This window comes from Natrix helvetica, assembly GCF_964273705.1.
Source record: "Natrix helvetica genome assembly, chromosome: 10".
Lineage (NCBI taxonomy): Eukaryota > Metazoa > Chordata > Lepidosauria > Squamata > Natricidae > Natrix > Natrix helvetica.
In genome coordinates this window covers 19,894,561-19,914,281 of record NC_138561.1, presented here as the reverse complement: position 1 = coordinate 19,914,281, position 19,721 = coordinate 19,894,561, and the positions used below count along the sequence as shown (strand labels likewise).

General features: G+C 43.6%; 1 protein-coding gene across 1 annotated transcript in view; it reads right to left on the bottom strand.

Annotated features, from left to right (window-relative positions):
• Window positions 1-18,285, bottom strand: part of SLC6A2 (solute carrier family 6 member 2) — a gene marked incomplete at its 5' end in the record, with an annotated part of 33,567 nt that extends 15,282 nt beyond the window's left edge. The window contains 6 exons of the mRNA XM_081963666.1: window positions 1,033-1,136; window positions 4,540-4,674; window positions 5,801-5,933; window positions 8,437-8,668; window positions 10,201-10,332; window positions 18,009-18,285. Of these exons, the coding sequence (XP_081819792.1) occupies window positions 1,033-1,136; window positions 4,540-4,674; window positions 5,801-5,933; window positions 8,437-8,668; window positions 10,201-10,332; window positions 18,009-18,285 (1,013 nt within the window). The remainder of the gene's footprint in view (window positions 1-1,032; window positions 1,137-4,539; window positions 4,675-5,800; window positions 5,934-8,436; window positions 8,669-10,200; window positions 10,333-18,008) is intronic.
• Window positions 18,286-19,721: the final 1,436 nt, after the last annotated feature.

Here is a 19,721-nt window from a genome sequence, read left to right as displayed (position 1 = left end):
GTGAGGAGGTCTCTCCTTAATTCCAGGTTGACTTTCTCCTTGATTAGTTTCCATCCATTGTTTCTTGTCTTGGTTTCAGGTGCTTTGGAGAATAGCTTAATCAGAATAGAACTGGAAGGGATCGTGGAGGTCTTCTAGTCCAACCCTCTCCTGAAGTAGGAGACCCTATACCATTTCAGATAAGTGGTTGTCCAGTCTCTTCTTTAAAACCTCCAGTGATGAAGCACCCACAACTTCTGAAGGCAACTTCTGTACCACTGGCTAATTGCCCTCACTTGTTATGAAGTTTCTCTTTAGTTCTAGGTTGCTTCTCTCTTTGATTAGTTTCCATCCATTGTTTGGTATCCTTTCCATCCTTTTGTAGTCTACAGTCTTCTTCATTTTCTTCTTCTTGTGACATATCCATCATCGGACGTTGGCAATCATGTTGGCGACCCTATTTTTATCAACAGCTGCTTGAAGAAGCCTACAGTCTTCCCGTCTTATTTTACTTCCATGAAATCCCAAGGCATTGTATTGGGACAGAAGTCCTCTCATGAAGTTTCTTTAGATCAGAAACAGTGTGTGAGTGAGTGAGTGAGTGAGTGAGTGAGTGAGTGAAGAGGAGGAGGAGGAGGAGGAGGAGGAGGAGGAGGAGGAAGAAGAAGAAGAGGAAGAGGAAGAAGAAGAAGAAGAAGAAGAAGAAGAAGAAGAAGAAGAAGAAGAAGAAGAAGAAGAAGAAGAAGAAGAAGAAGAAGAAGAAGAAGAAGAAGAAGAATTGAACTCCATTCGGTTGTGTCCGACTCTTGGCGATTCTGTTGGCCAGCTCTCTCCACATCTTCTGAGCTTGCATTACTTCCTGGAGTTGTTCAATGCTCTGGCTTGTGTCAATTTTGATGGTATCCAGCCATCGTGTTTTCCGACAGGAGTGGTTTCCCTTTGGCGCACTCTTATTTTCTAGCTAATGTCTCCTTATACGAAAATAGCTTTTAAAAAAAGGCAATAGAAAGATTAAAGATACAGTATGCACACAATTAAAGCAGCACAACTTACCTGTAACAATTGTTGTGGAATTCATTGTAGCTTGCAAAGGCAATCAAGACCCCAAACCCAGCTCCTAGGGAGTAGAATATCTGTGTGGCAGCATCAATCCATACCTACAAAAAGAGACTTAACTGTGAATGCATTTTTAAGGCGTTTGTTTTTGTTTTTCTTCCATTAAGGCGCAAGAAAAATTGGACAAGAATACAGGTCCTTGACCCTTTGTTTGGCAACTGTTTGAAGTCACAATGGCACTGAAAGCTGATTGGTCTTATTGGTGTTAAGGACCAAGGACAGGCCACACAAAAGCATAAATAAATATTAACAAATACTGGCTTTATCCCTTCTTCTGGAGAAGTCTCATTTTTACGCAGTCAATGCGTCATGGTTTATCCATTCTCAGTGGGAAAAAATATCACCTTATTGTTTCATCTTTCTTTACATTAACCCTGTGAAGAAATCTTCTCTGCTGATCCTTTACACCAAAAACGTTCTCAACTGTTTACTCTGCAGCAATGCTATTCATTGACTTCACCCGCGACTCGTCCTGCCCAGGGTGGCTATCCCAAACTATTTTTACTGAACTAAATGTTTTTACAAGGAGTGCCAGCCAGCCAGCCAGTCTCCCCTCTTAAGCTCCAGTCTCGCCTTGCTGTGAATGTTGCTCTGGCCCAGGGCTGGCGTAGGATGCTTGCTTGCACATAATAAATTATAGATTTATAGTCTGAGACAAAGAAAACAATTGGAGAACATCTACAGACACCAAGACGTTTGCAGGAAGCTCCTTTTGGAGAACAATGGCATAACCCCACTCATTCTTCCTGGCAGATTTGATTTGAGAAGTAACCGCTCCTCCTTCTTGTGAAGAAGGCATTGGATTTCAGACATCCTGCTCTGCTAATTAACAGATTAACAGATTTGGAAGGGACCTTGTAGGTCATCTAGTCCAACACCCAACCACCCCCACCCAAGCAGGAGACGCTACACCATTTCTGACAAATAGCAGTCCAGTCTCTTCTTGAAAACCTCCAGTGATGAAGCTCCCACAACTTCTGAAGGCAACTTCTGTTCCATTGGTTGATTGTCTTCACTGTCAGAAAATTCCTCCTTATTTCCAGGTTGAATCTCTCCTTGTTTAGTTTCCATCCATTATTCCTTTTCTGGCCTTTGGGTGCTTTGGAAAATAATCGAAATTGAATATATGCTGTACAATGAAAGTGAGGTTTTTGGTTATATTAGATGGAAAATCTGTGATTGTATATGTAATTGAAAATATGGATGCAAAAACACTTGTAACCAAACGACATGCTGTATGTAATGGATGAAAAAAATTTAATGTGGTCTTTTATGTTTAAAAATAAAAACAAATGTGGGAAAAAGAAAAGAAAAAGAAAATAGGTTGACCCCCTCCTCTCTCTGGCAGCCCCTCTAATATTGGAAGACTGCTATCATGTCTCCCCTGGTCTTTCTCTTCACTAGACTAGCCATGCCCTGTTCCTGCAACTGTTCTTCATATGTTTTAGCCTCCAGTCCCCTAATCATCCTGGTTGCTCTTCTCTGTACTCTTTGTAGAGTCACAACATCTTTTTTATAGTGTGGTGACCAAAACTGGATGCAGTATTCTAGGTGTGGCCTTACTAAGGCTTTATAGAATGGTATTAGTACCTTGCTTGATCTTGATTGTATCCCTCTGTTAATGCAATTTAGGATCGTGTTGGCTTTTTTGAATGCCACTGCACACTGCTTGCTCATATTTATCTGGTTGTCCACTAAGACTCCAAGATCCCTCTCACAGTCACTGCTATTAAGCCTGGTTTCACTCAGTTTATACTGTATGTGTACTTCTGGTTTTTCTTGCCTAAGTGTAAGACTTTACTTTTCTCTACATTGAATTTCATAATGTTCCTTCCCTGCTGGTAGTTTCCCTGAAAATACAACCTGCCTTCTACAGAATCCATTATCAATTGCTTAGTTCAGATACCTTCAAGCATAAACTGCTGTTCCTCACCGCAAGAATACCAGAATGACAAGATGTGGACTGTGATGTCACAACACATGCAAGCTCCCTCTTTCATACTTGGGTTACAATATTGCGCACCAGAACTTAAAAGCTAGAGTTTGCAAACACAATATTGGGATGTGTGTTTCATCATTTGGCCCCTTTGCTCCAACCATGGAATGAGCTTCAGTCCATTCAAGATGTTATGGATCATAATTTTCTTAATAACTTCAAGCAACTGAAGACATAGAATGGAGAATAACAGGGTTAGAGGTCTTCTAGTCCAACCCCTTGCTCAAGCAGAAGATCTTATACCATTTCAGACAAGTGACTGTCCAGTCTCTTCTTGAAAACCTCCAGTGATGGAGCGCCCACAGTGCCTGGAAGCAAGCCATTCCGTTGATTGAATTGTTCCCAATGTCAGGAAATTTCTCCTTAGTTCTAGGTTGAATGTCTCTTTGATAATCTTCCACCCAAACCTGCCATCCTGGGCCCAACGTTTGGGAAGCCAGGCTCTGCCTGTCACAAGCCAGGACAAAGGGTGAGTGATGGAGGAGTAACACCTCCTTAAAAAACCTTGGTCCAGCTGGCCCGGCTGGGAGCACCTCGTAAGGGCCCCTTTCCAGGGTTACAGGAGAAGACGGTCAACGGTTTTGAAGGTGGAAGAGGGCTCTACGCCCCAACGGTAGATCAAGCGGAACCATCTTCTAGGAGAAGGGAAACTCTGATTACAAACCTCCACTGCCTTGTGGCTGCATCCACTACTGGAAAAGGCTTCAGGAGTCACCCTCGAGGCAAAATCCGGAGCCGGAGTCCTAGAAGCAGTTCGTGATTGTGTACAACCACATTCTGGTAACTCTTGCAATGCAGCTGGAACTCATCGTATCGGCTCTGCCTTTCCATTGGATTATTTCAGCCATGTGGAGAGGGGGAATCTGCTGCTTGGGTAACAGTCTATCCTTCATATTAACCTACCCAGGCCTCGTGCTCTGAAGAAGACACTCCAGCTTTGACCTCTTCCAGAGCATGATACCATAGCCTTTTGAGACTGAAGGATGCCAATGCAAAGTTTCCACCCATTACCTCTTGTCCTCAGGTGCTTTGGAGAATAGGTTGACCCCCTTTTCTTTTGGCAGCTCCTCAAGTCCTGGAAAACTCTATCTAATTCACCCCTAGTCCTTCTCTTCATTGGACTAGACAATAAGGTTGCCTGAGAGATTATTATCCAAACTAGAATCAGAGAGGTTCATATTTTAATACAGACTGTCCTAGTTACTTCTGAAATGCTTTGCTGGGATAATCAAACCAAGAAACATAAATAAGGCATCTTTAAACAAAGTTTGTTTTTCAATATGATATTTTATAATAATAAGAATGATTGTAGTTAAAAATCTCATGAGGAGACCAAATGTTCAAAGGAGATTCGCATTGGTCTCTCCATGAGAATCGTAACTACAATCATTTCTGGAATGGGAATTTAACAACTGAGTGAGCAGACAGTAGGAGGGTCAAAGACTTACTTGAGCTTCTTTCAATCGTCCAAAATCGATGTTGAGATACGCCTTGATTCCCTCATATGCCCCAGGCAAAGTTAGCCCATGGATTAGCAGCACCGTCAGCACAACATAAGGCAATGTCGCAGTTATCCATACAACCTGTAAGGTCAACACATTAAAACAATGGGATCCATCCATCAGCAGTAAATGTTGATTACAAATACAAGTTCTCTGTTAGGAACACAGAAAGCTGTTATCGCTTGAACCAGATTATTTGTTTTACCTTGCCTAGTATGGTTGATATGAGAATCTCCATGGCTTCCAAAAAATGATCTTCCATCATTTATTCTGCATTATATCCAAGATAGCACACCATTTGCACCCCTTAAATAATATCTGGTGTAGAGTTACCATATCTGGGATATAAAAGTCATGATCTTCACTTCATACCCGTTAAGAACATTCAACCAGTGTTGATGTCTATGGGGATTCTCAACCATTCAGGGCATGGCTGTCGAAAAGGTGCTTTTTCCAAAAGGCAACTGGACTTCCTTGGTTTTTTTTATCTTTGAAAACATTCCGCTTCTCATCCAAGAAGCTTCTTCAATTCTAACTGAAGAACAGTGAGAACTAATGAACCTTCTTGAATGAGAAGCGAAATGTTTTCGAAGATTAAAAAAGCCAAGGAAGTCCAGTTGCCTTTTGGAAAAAGCATCTTTGGGACTACCCCTATTGGTGGTCATGTGGACTTTTGGCTGCCTTGATGTGGTAATCCTAATTTATTAAGAAAATGTCTATCATTGGTATAGTATAGGGGTTGGCAACTTTAAGCACTCAAAGAGCCATTTGGATCCATTTCCCTCAGAAAAAAAAACACTGGGAGTCACAAAGGTCCTAACCAGAAGCCCCTGGAGCTGACCGGAAGTCCAGTTCCCCCACCATAGAGTCTCCTCCTAGTGTGGCATCCTTTTTGCTCTACCTGCCCTACCTGAAAGTCCTATCAATTGTGGAACTGACTGAAAAACCCGCTCCTTGCCATAGAGTCTCCTCTGGCACACTGTGCTTCTCCCCCCCTCCCCAAACCCGGAAGTTCCTCTCAAAATTTGGCACCGTCCTGTGACCGGGAGCTGCAACAGAGGGATAAAAGAGCCACATGTGGCTCCAGAGCCGCAGATTGCTGACTCCTGGTATAGTGTATTATGATAATTCCACACTGCTTCTGGCTATCCAAATGGAATCAAAACAATACCTTAAAGTTATAAGTTAAAAACAAAAATTGTCCTACCTTTCCAGAAGTCTTCACACCTTTCCACAGGCTAAAAAACAGGATTATCACTACCACCAACAGGCACAGCACCAGCTGCCACCGGGGCTGGCCGATTTCATGAATTCCACGGCTAATTTGCAAAACTCTCCGCCTATCCAAAGAGAGAAGAGGAAAAATTAGATCATCTAATATAGTGGAGAATGTGATTGTCTGTCCCTATTCTGCAGTGAAAGTACCACCTACTTTAACTGGGATGTTAAAGAATCAGGGCTTCCCTTTTTGAGAGAAATAGAATAGAATAGAATAGAATAGAATAGAATAGAATAGAATAGAATAGAATAGAATAGAATTCTTTATTGGTCAAGTGTGATTGGACACACAAGGAATTTCTCTTTGGTGCAGATGCTCTCAGTGTACATAAAAAGAGAAGATACATTCAGCAAGAATCATAAGGTACAAGACTTAATGATAGTCATAGGATACAAATAAGCAATCAGGAAACAATCAATATCAATATAAATCGTAAAGATACCAGCAACAAAATTACAGTCCTGAAGTCATATGTGGGAGGAGATGGGTGATAGAAGATGTTGAGTCCAGTACACTGTGACTCAAATCCTACATAGAGATCCTGAACAGAGGACCTCTGCATCCCAAATAATCTTTGTTGGGTGCCATTGCTTGGTAGGAAGTTAGCACCCAACCCTCTCCTAGTAAAATGAAATATCCTGGGAAGCATTGAAAAGGCAGAATATTATATTTCCCTGGATAAGAAATGGAGAAACATATTTTTAGGCAGGAAACAGACTCACTCTTAATAGTCCCCACCTTTGTCAATAGGCCATTAAAAGGCCCAAGCCAAATTATTCTACATAACAAAAATCTCCCCCCTTCAGCTCCAGGGTGATGGGATTAAGGCATGATAGTATTAGCCCTTTACCATCTCACCACAGGGCACCTGGGAAGAAGCAATGCTCAACCAAACTTGGACTCAAAACACAGCCTACAGAGTTACCCCTGCATGGCCCCATGGGAGTCTGACAACCAATCAGAATACAAGATCAAGATCAAAGGCCAGAGAGGGCATAAAACCAGGGACGTTCAGCATCTCTCTTCTTTTTCTTCTTCACCCAACATCTGGAAGCATGTGATCCCCCTTTTCTGCTCAGGAACTCAAGCCATGTGGTCCTGTCCACCATTAAACCATCTTTCCAAGCAGCATTTGTGTTTCCAGTGTCTTCCCCCCTTCCCACCACTTGGAACTGAACCCAGAAGGACATTTCTTCCAACAGCTTAAGAAGGTATCTTAAAGGTAAACAAAATCCTCCAGCATTTCTAGAGATACAACAGCCTTTGTTCAAGAATGCATCAGAATGATCTTCGAGGACTTGCTAAGCAAGACATCGTTATTGGGGGTAGAAGGATGGGTCTCTTGTTGTCTCCCCTTGGTGGGCTCTATTTCTCCCTGTGACCGATGCTGAAAGCATACTCTGTAGGAAGTGAAGTCTAAACAGGAAGCAGAATTTAAAAGAACGTGACGTGCCTTCAAGGGTTGAACTGCCTTTGTTTTTCCCGTCATGGTCTTTAGGATGGAGCCAGAAATAATAAACCTAGACACTCGGCTCCAAAACAGATAGGAGAGAGGTCTACAGACTTCAGGCATCCATTTAGCAAAGTTGGACCTTGAGGTCAAAATATTTCCCAGGAAGATCCTTGTTTTAAGACAGTTTTGGATAACCTTTCTAGAAGGCACGAAGCTATCTATGGAGCACCACCGCAGGCTGAATGCCAAAAGGGAGGTGCACTCACTTATATTGCCTGATATGTCATTTCTTCTCATTCTGTTGTTCTTGGACAGCTTTCTCCCTCCCTCTCTCCCTCTCTCTCTTTCTCTCTCTCCATGCAACGTCTCTTCCACTCTCAATTCTCTCTCTGTTCTCTGTCTCTTCTTGTAATGTCTTCCACTCTCAATTCTCTCTCTCTCTCTCTCTCTTCTAAATTTTGATTTCACAAAGCATGGCAAACAAGCAAAGCATCATCATCAAGAAAAATAAGCACAAAACCCGAAACCTAACAAAGCGAACAAGCCCGAAATGACATCAGACCCAAGAAATACATTCACATCCAACAAAGTCTTTCAAGGGAGGATTTACAGTCACAGACCTTATCTGGCTTGGAAAGCTGACAGGCCAATATCTGCAGAACTTGGCAAGGAGTCGCAGAGAGTCACGAACCATTTAAGTGAACTAATTGTCTCCTGCAAACTCCCCTCCCCTTTTGCTCCTCTTTTATTTCCTCTGGGAGGGGGCATTCATCATCCACCTGTGGCCTTACTCCCAAGTTGACCCCTATTCTTTAGCTGTTCCCTTTGTCTGGCAACTCTGTGCATGGACACGCTGGGAACAGGCTCCAGCTGTTCTTCTGCCTCACTGATGTCTGACTCTGAAGGCAGCTGATAGCTGGCATACGGCTCAGGCTCCCTCTCTACCTCCGACACAGAGCCCACATCAGAGCCTTCCCCAGACTCCAGCACTGGCCCAGGTTCCTCCCCAACCTCCTCACTGTCCGAATCTGCTGCCAGATCCACTGTCCGCTAGAGGGCCAAAACACCAGGAATGATAGAGGGCGCAAGCCCTGGAAAGCTTCAGACTTACTCGTAAAATTCAGCAGCGGGAGTGTTCTTGAGCTTGGAGCTAACGTTGAAGAATATAGAGTGATTGACTTTGGGGTCTGTGCAGTTGGGGGTGTTCCAGTGATTATTGCAGTGAATCCAGGGAAGCTCCCCCATGGAGAAGGAGGCAAACAGGTAATAGAGAGACCAGGCAATGATAACGTTGTAGTAGAAGCCAACGTAGAGTGCTATGAGGATCACAGCATAGCCCACACCTGAAGACAAAGGAACAAAAGAGATTATGCAGGAACTTGGTCACTGAACTTCATTGGGAATCAACTCGTTCATCAGATGAAAGAAGTATCATTGCTCTCTGGCACCAGGCCCAAATCTGACACAGAGTTGTTGTGGTTCGTTGTAAGGAACAGGATCTCTGCCGTTACAGTGTTGGCTCACATGGAAGAATTAAGAATCTGCCATTCTAAGTAGCAATAGCCATAGCATTTAGACTTATATCCTTGTTGTGGCCTGTCGAACGCTGGCCCCTCCAGCAGCCGAATCAGAGGAGGAGAAGGAGAAGGAGGCGTGGAAGTGAGGGTCAGCATCAAAAAAAAACCAAGGGGAAAGACGGAATGGAGCTGGCAGACAGAGAGAGAGAGAGACAGAGGTGGAGCCTGGGCCATCTGTCAGCCCTCAGATGCTGTCAGCAGCCCCCAGGTCTGGAGGTGGCTGATGAGGAAGAAGAGGAACAGCTGGATCCAGTGCCTGATGTGCGGATGCGCAGAAGGCAGAGGAGAGGAGAACAGTGGAAATCTATGGGCTGGTCCTTGGGATGGAAGAGCCATCAGCTGCTAGCAAAGCCCCACCCTAGCTCTAGGGATAAAAGCTAGAGGGTGGAGATGAATAGATGCGGCAGACAACTATCCATATCCTTGCCGGACAGACTTGTTAGCTTGCAGTGGGAGAGAAACGTTTTGCCGGGGCTTCAAGTACTCCTAATAAAGGAATATTTGAGTTCACTACAGAGGGTTGGTTGTGTTTGGGGAGCTGGGTCAGAACAGTCCCATGCCATCACTCTGCTAAACAACTCATCCCCACAACACTGTTAAACTATCTAAAAAGGCAGTGTTACCATCATTATTCTCCTCTTCCCTCTTCCCTGTCTCCCTTTCTTCTTATGACTATAACTTTGTTGCTTGTACCTTATGATTTATATTGTTTACTTAGTATCCTAGTATGATTTATGTTGATAGCTTATTTAGCATCCATGACTATCAGGAAGTGTTGTACCTAATGTTTTATGATGGATGCATTTTGCAATGACTATGTTAATGATATTGCAATTGCTGTAGGTACGTTGAGAGCTTAGGCACCGGAAACAGATTCCTTGTGTGTCTAATCACACTTGGCCAATAAAAAATTCCATTCTATTTATATACCGCTTCACAGTGCTTTGCAACCCACTCTAAGCAGTTTACAGAGTCAGTGGTAGACTTGAGGTTGTGGAAACCAAGTAAGGGCCCACTGCTTTATATCAATCAATGAGGCCTAGGGCATAGTTATGAGACAAAGCATGGAAAGTTTTAAAAGTACAAAAGAAATATTAGCAATCGTGTCAGAACATTTTGGAACATTGATTTTGAAACTAAAGGAAGTTTCATAAGTATGTTTGTAAACCAATGGTTAAGATAAGGAAAAAAAGAGGTAGCGTAAAACTAGGGTGGCATTAAAAAAAATATCATCAAAATGACCAAGAGATCCGAAACAAAAATAAAAGCCTGGAATAGATTGAGGACTTTGGATTTACCTTTAAACAATGGGCATATTTTCCATACGGTAGCAGCCCCTTCTCTATTATATTGGCCTAGAGCAAGTTCCATATAAAACAAAGGCATTCCTGCAATGATGAGGAAGAGGCTGTAAGGGATGAGGAAGGCACCTGGAAAGACAAAAATAAATACAGATGAAAGAACTGATGGCTTGCATTCATACGCATTAAACTCTCTTTTCTTCCCCTGAAGAGGATTGCATTAAAGAATTTGCTTGGAGTTTCTTTATTTTGGTTGTTTCTAAAGTCATCTTAGATCACAAAGAAGCAGCTGTTGCAGAAACATAGAAAGGAAGAGTACTTAGAACATCCTTGTTCCTTCTTTTTTCTAGACCTAGCCTCTTCATCATTCTCCACCTCTACAAGACAGATTTTGGTAGCCTTCTACCTCAATATATTTCTGATGTTGCTGCAATATATGTGCAAAAGAAAAAGGAGGAAGGGAGGAGAGAGGAAGGAAGGAAGACAGACAGAAAGAAAGATAGATAGACAGAAAGAAAAAGAAGGAAGGAAGGAAAAGAAAGACAGAAAGAAAGAAGGAAGGAAGGTGGACGGAAGGAAGACAGACAGACAGAAGGAAGGAAGGAAGGTGGATGGAAGAAAGACAGGCAGACAGAAGGAAGAAAGACAGGAAAAAAGAAAGAAAGAAAGAAAAAGAAAGACAGAAAGAAGGAAGGAAGGAAGGAAGGAAGGAAGGAAGGAAGGGAGAAAGAAAAAGACAGACAGAAAGAAGGAAGATGGATGGATGGATGGATGGAAGGAAGGAAGGAAGGAAGGAAGGAAGGAAGGAAGAAAAAAAAGAAAGAAAGAAAGAAAGAAAGAAAGAAAGAAAGAAAGAAAGAAAGAAAGAAAGAAAAGTCCAAGTAGCAAACTCAGCCTTAAAACTTAAAAATCTCTTTGCCCATTAATTCTTATTTCCATCGGCCTATTAATGAAGATAGGAAAAACAGTATTCAGTATCCATAAAGTGTCTACAAAGATACTAGACCAACAGGATGTGCTAATATCAGGATGAGGGAATGATCTTTTGTGGCTGTAGGTCCCAGGTTGGCTGAGGACAATGGTATGGATTGGAGCAAGCCATCAGCAGACGGAAGGCATTCGCTGCAGATGGATTGAATATGATTGTCAGTGGAAAACCTGCCAATTTCCCCAGGTATCCCCCTAAACTGCAGCACCAGATATTCAAGATCTTACAAACCAGTCCAAGATACTCCAAATTCAGATCAGATTACCCTTGTTTCCCAGTTCTCCTCAATCCAAGTACAAACACAGCGTTGTTCTTTTCTGACTATTTAACCATTTGTTTGCTAAGCTCTCCGCACTCAGACAAAATTCAATTAAATGAGCAGTATTTCCAGAGCAGGTTATAGGATATTAATTTTACTAAGCGTTCTCTCTCTCTCTCTCTCTCTCTCTCTCTCTCTCTCTCTCTCTCTCTCTCTCTCTCTCTCTCTCTCTCTCTCTCTCTCTCTCTCCCTCTCCCCCCCATGTGTGTGTGTGTGTTTATGTGTGTGTAATTACGGCTGTATTGGAGTGATAGCTCCAGAACTGTGCTGAGTAAATTCAGCAGCAGCGTCCCTGGGAAACCAAATACTTTCTCCCATCAGGGTACAGCTAATTTAAATATCAAAGTGTAGCTACAGCTAATGGGAGATGTTCAAGTTCAAAGAAAATAAATCTGGACAGGTTTAATTCACTTGTACTGTATGGAAGAGGGTGGGAGGAAGGAAGAAAGGGAGGAAGGAATGAACTCTGCAGGATGTGTTCAAAAAGGTCCAAGGAAGGAACTACCAGATGAAAACTCTAAGGAGGTATTGATGGCCAACATGGCTTATTTATTTATTGAAAAATTCTATCCTTTAAAATTATTTCCTGACTTTTATTCAAAAGGAGCAGACTTTTCCAGTTGAGGTTGAAAAAAGCAATCAACTAACGCTCAGGTGCCATTTTCCGAAACCCCAATAAGGTGGCCTTGGTTGATCTCACATATTAGTCTTTTGATGGGTGACCTCCAAGATAGTCCATTTTTGTTTTCCAGGTTTGGAAAGTATCAAGTAAAGAAAGTTTTGATCACCATAATACAAAAAAAATATGTTGAATTTCTAAGAACTTCAGAGTACAGAGAAGAGCAACAAAGATGATTAGGGGTGTACAGGATGAGTTGAACAATGAACAGCTAAGGAAACTGGGTGTGATCCACTGGCGGCCTGTGGAGCTGGCAGCAGATTCAGACAGTGAGGAGGTTGGGGAGGAACATGGGGCAGTCCTAGAGTCTGTGGAAGGCTCTAATGAGGGTTCTGTGTCGGAGGCAGAGAGGGGGTCAAGGCTATTTGGTAGTTATTTGCCTCCGGAGTCAGACATCAGTGAGGCAGAAGAACAGTGGGAGCCTGTTCCCAGTGTGTGCATGCGCAGAGCTGCCAGAAGGCAAGAACAATTAAGAAAACAGGATCGACTTGGGAGTAAGGCTTTAATCCACAGCCCTATAAATAAAAGAAGGTTTTTGGGACTAAGATTGTGATTTATGCTTTCTCAGGAAGCTTAGGTCAGAACAATATGTTTAGCCTCATGAAGAAAAGGCTTAGAGGAGACCTGATAGCATCTTCCAATACTTGAGATGTTATCACAGAGGGAAGAGGAAGCTGATTTGTTCTCTAAAGCATCTGAGGGCAGGTCAAGAAGCAATGGATGGAAGCTTGCAAGAAGGAGATCCAATCTGCAAACGAAGGAGAAATTTCTGACGGTAAGAATTAGCCAATGGAACAGCTCGAGATGTGGGAGCTCCATCACTGGAGGTTTTCAAAAATAGATCAGCCAACCATGTGTCCAGGATGATATAAGGATTCCTGCGAGTGGTGCGGTGGCCTAGAGGTGGCGCTCTCGCCTCACAATCAGGAGGCTGTGAGTTCGATCCTAGGTAGAGGCAGATATTTCTCTCTGTGGCTGCATACTGAGAATATGTCTGCTGAACAAAACTCTGCATTGGCAACAGGAAGGGCATCGGGCCAGTAAATACTCAGCTCCATTCAGTTGCCTGGACTCCACCCCGATGTAAGGGATTACGGGGTCATTAAAAGATGAAACAAAAATATAAGGACTCCTGCCTTGGATGGGGGTGTGTGTTGGAGTAGAAAACCGCCAAAGTCCCTCAAAGCACGATCAATTTACATCTTGTTCATCTTGGGTAGAGAGAACTGCAATGACTTAATGTCCCATTAAATGAGTCTTCCTTGATTCACCCATCAGCCCTCACTCCTACATTCCCCCAGCTTGGACAAAGGCCTTGCAACGATGCAAATGACACCCAGCTGCTTCACTTTGATCCTACAATCTCCCTCCTATGCGCTGCCCAGCACTTCCTCCTCTTGTTTTTCCAAACCACGTGATCGGACATCAAAAGCATTCATTTCGGGAACTGTAACCTGAAAAGGCAAAAACTGCACAAAGAGAGAGTTTTCATCCACACCTCAACATTTTGGGAAGGAGCGCTTGGAGACCTCAAAAAAAAAAAAAGAATACAAAAATGTATTTGTTCTTTCTCCAGCTTAGTGTGTGTGTGTGTGTGTGTGTGTGTGTGTGTGTGTGTTTCCCCTGTGAAAAGAGAAGAGGCAGCTTTCAAGATTTCATAGACTTCAATGATGGCTGAACATCTGGCCATATCTTAGAAATTGGCTCTTAAAAATATATTATGGATTCTTACCTTTGGATTAAGGTTTTCTTTTTTAATATGAATAAGCTACATATATATCACTAAACCATAAACAAATGGTTATCTCTATACAGGAACTAAGCCAGATCCAAACAAGCCAGCAGTGAGTGCTTTACAAGTGATGCAGGGCCTGCTTTTAATCATCATCAACAGATCCTAATTACTCTGGGAAGGTAAAATTTGAATGCTTGGCTTCTAAGCGATGTTTCATATTTTTCTCACAGTTTTAAAAGAACATTGTCATCATCTGAAGCATTTCCTCTAACGCAGAGCAACCAAGTTGTTGAGTAGCTTGGACTTTTTCGATCGCTGGGCTCATAAAGATTTATTTTTGCAAAAGATTCAGTGGTCCACCTTATGGTCTGAAGCTATTCATAATGCTTACGGGTACTCATACATGATGTATAAGGGTACATATGCAGTGATGAATATAGGTACACATGTGTGATGTATATGGGTACAAATGCATGATGCAAATGGTACACATATATGATGCATAAGGGTACACATACATGATGTATATGGGTACACACATAGACTCCCAAAGTTATTCCAGCAGTTGCACACAGAGAGTGAGGCGTTCTCTAAAAATCTCCAAAAGTTGTGATTCTACCATACCTGAAGGATCCCAGATCAGAAAAAAACAACAACCCTGTTTCATAAAATAAATGTAAATAAACTGATTGGTGGCTGATCTTCCTCCCTGACTTTTCTTCACATACAGTATATAGTGACACTGGTGGAATAGTGTTGTATTTAAAGTCAGCCCCAGGCCAGCATCGGTAAACAAGGCATAATGGAATGATGTGTTCAAGAAAACAATCCGTGAGCTAAGGAGATACTGAGATTGTCCCTTTGCGTAACTAGATTTCAGAGGTAGATCTCATTGAACAGAACATGACTTCTTAATTAAGATTAGTTGGCTTTCACTGAACCTGACTCTGATGTGATTAAGGTCCGATACACACAGACACACACACACACACACACACACACACACACACACACAGAGATAAACACACACACACACACACACCTGCAGCTGGGTGCAGGCATGTCAGTCAGCCCATCCATTAGACCCCAATTAAATAATAGGAGATTTGCTAGGTGTTATACAGTTGGCAAAACATCAGCAACAAATCCAGTTGTCTCCAGAGCCATCACCAGGTGAACTCCACGACTCTAAAGCTGCCATCCAATTTTTGAGAACACAAATATTTTTTTCTGGCTGCCAAGAAGAAAGAAAGACACACACACACACACACACACACAAACACACACAAACACACACACACTGCATTTTTCAGTTTCAGTCTTTTGCTGTCTTTTCTTTCTCTCTTCTCTTTCTTTCTCTCAATCTTTTGCTCGCTCTCTCTCTCCTCCCCCTCTCTTTCAGCTTCTACCTCCTTCTGTTTTGGTGTCTTCCCATTTGCTCCTTTATTTCAACTTATTTTAACTTGGGAGGTCTCCACACGTAGTATGGCAAGACCAACCCAGCAAAACCTAGGCAGAATCTCAAAGTCAAACCAACCTTAGCTTTCCTGCAGAACCTGGATTGGGGAATGTCCTCCCCACTTGATGGGGACACGCCTAACAGGTCTGGTTGAAAAGCCAAATGAGACAACTCATCACCTTTGCCCATCAACAGAATCCCTTCTAGAAATCCCGACCAGAGCATTTAGCAATGACTCAGAAAGATGCCAAAGAAGGAACTTAGCAATGGGGACATTGCTCTTTATACCAATTGTTCATTCTTGAACCAATACAAAAGTAATCACAGGGAAATTCCTTAGTAGGGACAAACCTATCGAGAATCGATAGCCTTAACATGAGTGTACATGAGATGTACTGTATATTACATGAGAACACAGGAAGGTACATCAGCAGCCGTGCTATCAAGAACCAGTCCATTTCATTTGTATTTTCTACACCAATAAATAAAATATACTAAAACGCCAGGATTTCAGACTGTTTTCTCATTGTTTTCTCGGGAGAACATGAGATTTTCCAGAGCCATTGTGGTGAACTCCCCTGTTTCCCCGAAAATAAGACCTCCCCAGATAATAGGTCTCACCAGGCTTTTCAGCGCAAATGCTAAAATAAGCCCTCCCCTGAAAATAAACCCTCTCCGAAAATATTAAAACACGGCAGCATCCATGAGGTGACCACGCTCGCCGCCTCCCACACCTCAAAAATAGTAAGACCTCCCCGAAAATAAGGCCAGGTGCTTATTTCAGGGGGTCAAAAGAAAAAAATGTCTTATTTTCAGGAAAATATAGGTACATCCCTCAATCTTTTACTACAGCTGAAGTAACTAGCGATAGTCCAGTTTCTTCTTAACCAAAGCCTCATCCCTAGTCTTTTTTTAAAAACAATACCAGTCTTTATTTTCTTTGAAAACAAAACTGGTTGCTGTATAACCTAGAACTGGGGAAGGTGTGTGTATTGTGTGTTCATTGCTGGAGCCCAACGTTTCCCAAGCCAGCAATTTCCAAAAGTCCCGAATTTGAGCCATGCTGGCTGGAAGACTTTAGACTTGCATCTGGATGGACATTGTTGCACCCCGTTTTCTGGAGCCATTAAGCTCAGGGTGGCCCCAAAGAACCTCAGTGCTTTCTTAGAAGGGGATTACAATGTTCTCTCCACAGGCCACAGCAGAAGGAGGCACTTTTCAGCAAAGTCCACAAAGCTCACCACATTCACAAAATTCATGCCAGACTACAATATGGAAGCAGTTAGGATCCTCATCCTCCTTCCATCTCCATTTCTGGGAGAAAAGCAACTTTGGAACCCATTTCAATATTTTGGGGCAAACAATCCGAAACAAACTTGGGATGCTCCAAAGGAGATCACTGAAAATGGGGACTGTACCAAAACCAAAACAAATTGAAACCATACAAAAAACACCCTGCATGGTAGGGAAAAGGCGAAATGATGGTTATTGGAGCTTCTATGCTCAGGAGTAGTCTACCACCATCTCTGCATGCATTTCAAGAGTGGTCTAGCTGGCCAGGGCAGGAAACCTGCAAGATTGCCTTTGATCCGAGCTTGCAAAAGAAGCTGGGAAGGAAATCAGAAATAAAGTCTAGTTGAAGTTTTTAATTTGCCCTGCTGAGATAGATTATGAGTTCAGAGCTCTAGTGCACTAAGAGATGAAATCCTTGTGGGTTGTTGGGTTTTTTTTGTTTTTTGTTTTTGCAAGGTTCCTTCAAACAAGGGTGCCATCTCTGGATCTTCAGCCAGCTCTCCAGAGAAGTCCCAAATAGAAACTGTAACTTTGTAAAGATAAGCATCAAATCGTAACAGGGTTTGCGGGAATACCATCCTGAAAATACACCAGTTCAGAGTTAAAAAGAGAAAACCACAAGAACAGAAAAAGAAAGGAAGAGAGGGGGAGAAAGGAAATAGGAGAGAAGGAAGGAAGAGGAAAGGAGAGGAAGGAGGGAAGGGATAGAAAGAGAAGGAGATGGGGCAGTAGGAGGAAGTGGAAGAGAGGAGTAGGGAAGATGCAAGGGAAGAAAGGAAGGGTAAGGAGAGAAGGAAGGAAGGAAGTAGTAAAGGGAGGGAGGATGAAAAGAAAAGACAAAATAGGGTGGTGACAATACAAAATAGATATAGGGATGGTAAGCAAAGCAACCCAGAATGTACATTTTAACTCTTTATTTGGAAAAAATAAATATGTAAAAGTGATAAAGATAAACAAGAACTATGTGAATGTATACTTGTAACTATATATAAGAAAATAAAAATAAAACCTTGTTAAAAAGAAAAAAGAAACTGACTTTGTCGAAAGCCTCCCTGTATGCCCTTCTCAAGGAGAGTGGCATCTGACCCCAGGTGTGCCAAACTCACCCAGAAACACACCCAGAAACGCAGAAACACAGAAACACAGAAACACACACACACACACAAAACCAAGAAAACACCAAAGGGGACCGTCTTCCCTTAAGTCTTCCCTCTGTCTTCCCCACTGAAGTGGAGATGATGGGATACGACACAGGTTTGGGGTGGAGTGGGCTGCAAATCAGGTCCCCCTCCCCACTCACGCTGGGTGAACTGGGCCGGTCTCCGGACTTACCTCCTCCGTTTTTGTAGCAGAGGTAAGGGAACCGCCAGACGTTGGCCAGATCCACCGAGAAGCCCACCACGGAGAGCAGAAAGTCGATCTTCTTGCCCCACGTCTCGCGCTCCTGCAGCGGGGCACCGGCGGAGGTGTACCCGGGGCCGGCGTGCTCCAGGAGGTGGCTGCTGGTGTATTGCACGCCGTTCTGCTCCTTCACCAGCAAGAGCTCCACGTCTTTCTTGCTCGGGGGGGACGCAGAGGGCTCTTCCGCCTGCACCAGAGGTTTGATCATCTTCGCTCTGGAGGGGCGAGAGTGGATGGGATAAAGAAAGCAACTCAGCCGAGAGGAGCGGGCGAGGCGAGCGAAAGCAGGAGCCGCTTTGCCGGACAGCCTCTCTCCAAGAGCGCAGCGCAAAGACGCGCCCGCCAAAGGGAGGAGGGCGCCGGGCCAGCAGAACCTCCGGCCCAGGGGAGCGTCCTTCCCCCCTCCCCTCCGCCTCCAGAGACCACTACCCGACCGCCGGAGAGGGGGCTCCCCAAGTCGGTCGCTTCTTCCTGACCCTCCCCCTTCCCAAATCAAGAGTTAGGAGGGAGCTGTCCTTTTTCCTCTCCTTTTAGCCGAGACAGAGGACTCTTCTAACTTGGGGAAGGGGTGCGGAGGACGGAGTGGTGACCCCACCCCCGTTGCTCCAATCTCAACGAACTCCCTAGCCCCTAGCCCCGAAGGGGGCAGGGTTCTAAGCGAGCCCCCATCCCCAGGCGTCGCCGCGGAGCTTAGGTCTTCATAGCAGTTCAAAACTTCGGCGCGCGGAACTGGATAGTTGCTAGCGAGAGACGGGGCTTTCCAAAGGGATCCTCAAAAATGTCTTTCCCGTCCCCCCCCCCTCTCTCTTTCTGTTTCTCTCTCTGTCTCTCTCTCTCTCTGTGTTTCTGTCTCCCTGTCTATCTCGCTCTGTTTCTCTCTGTCTCTTTCTGTGTTTGTTTCTGTTTCTCTCTCTCTCTCTCTCTCTCTCTCTCTCTCTCTCTCTCTCTCTCTCTCTCTCTCTCTCTCTCTCTCTGTGTGTGTGTGTCTCTCTCTCTCTGTTTCTCTCTGTGTGTGTCTCTCTCTTTGTGTGTGTCTCTCTATCTCTCTTTGTGTGTTTCTTTGACTGTCTCTCTCTCTGTTTCTCTCTGTCTCTCTCTCTCTGTCTCTCTCTCTCTGTTTCTCTGTCTCTGTCTGTCTCTCTCTGTTTCTCTCTTTCTGTGTTTGTGTGTTTCTGTCTGTGTCTCCCTCTTTCTCTCTTTCTGTTTCTCTCTCTCTCTCTCTCTCTCTCTGTGTTTCTGTCTCTCTGTCTCTCTGTCTCTCTCTCTGTGTGTCTCTCTCTCTCTGTTTCTCTCTGTCTCTCTCTGTTTCTGTGTCTCTCTTTCTCTGTTTCTCTCTGTCTTTCTCTGTCTTTCTCTGTTTCTCTCTGTCTTTCTCTGTGTTTCTCTATGTCTCTGTCTCTCTCTCTGTCCCTCTCTGTCTGTCTCTCTCTGTCTCTCTGTGTGTGTTTCTCTCTCTCTCTCTCTGTCTCTCACTCTATCTATCTATCATCTATCTATCTTTCCATTTATCTATCTATACACACACACACCAAGGGGGGAGGGGTGTTTGGCCTCGCCTCCCTTAAAGCTAACCACTTCCACCAGAAAAGTGCCTGCTTGGACTCAAAACATACCCCAAATTCCCTGAGCTTCATGCTTCTGCTA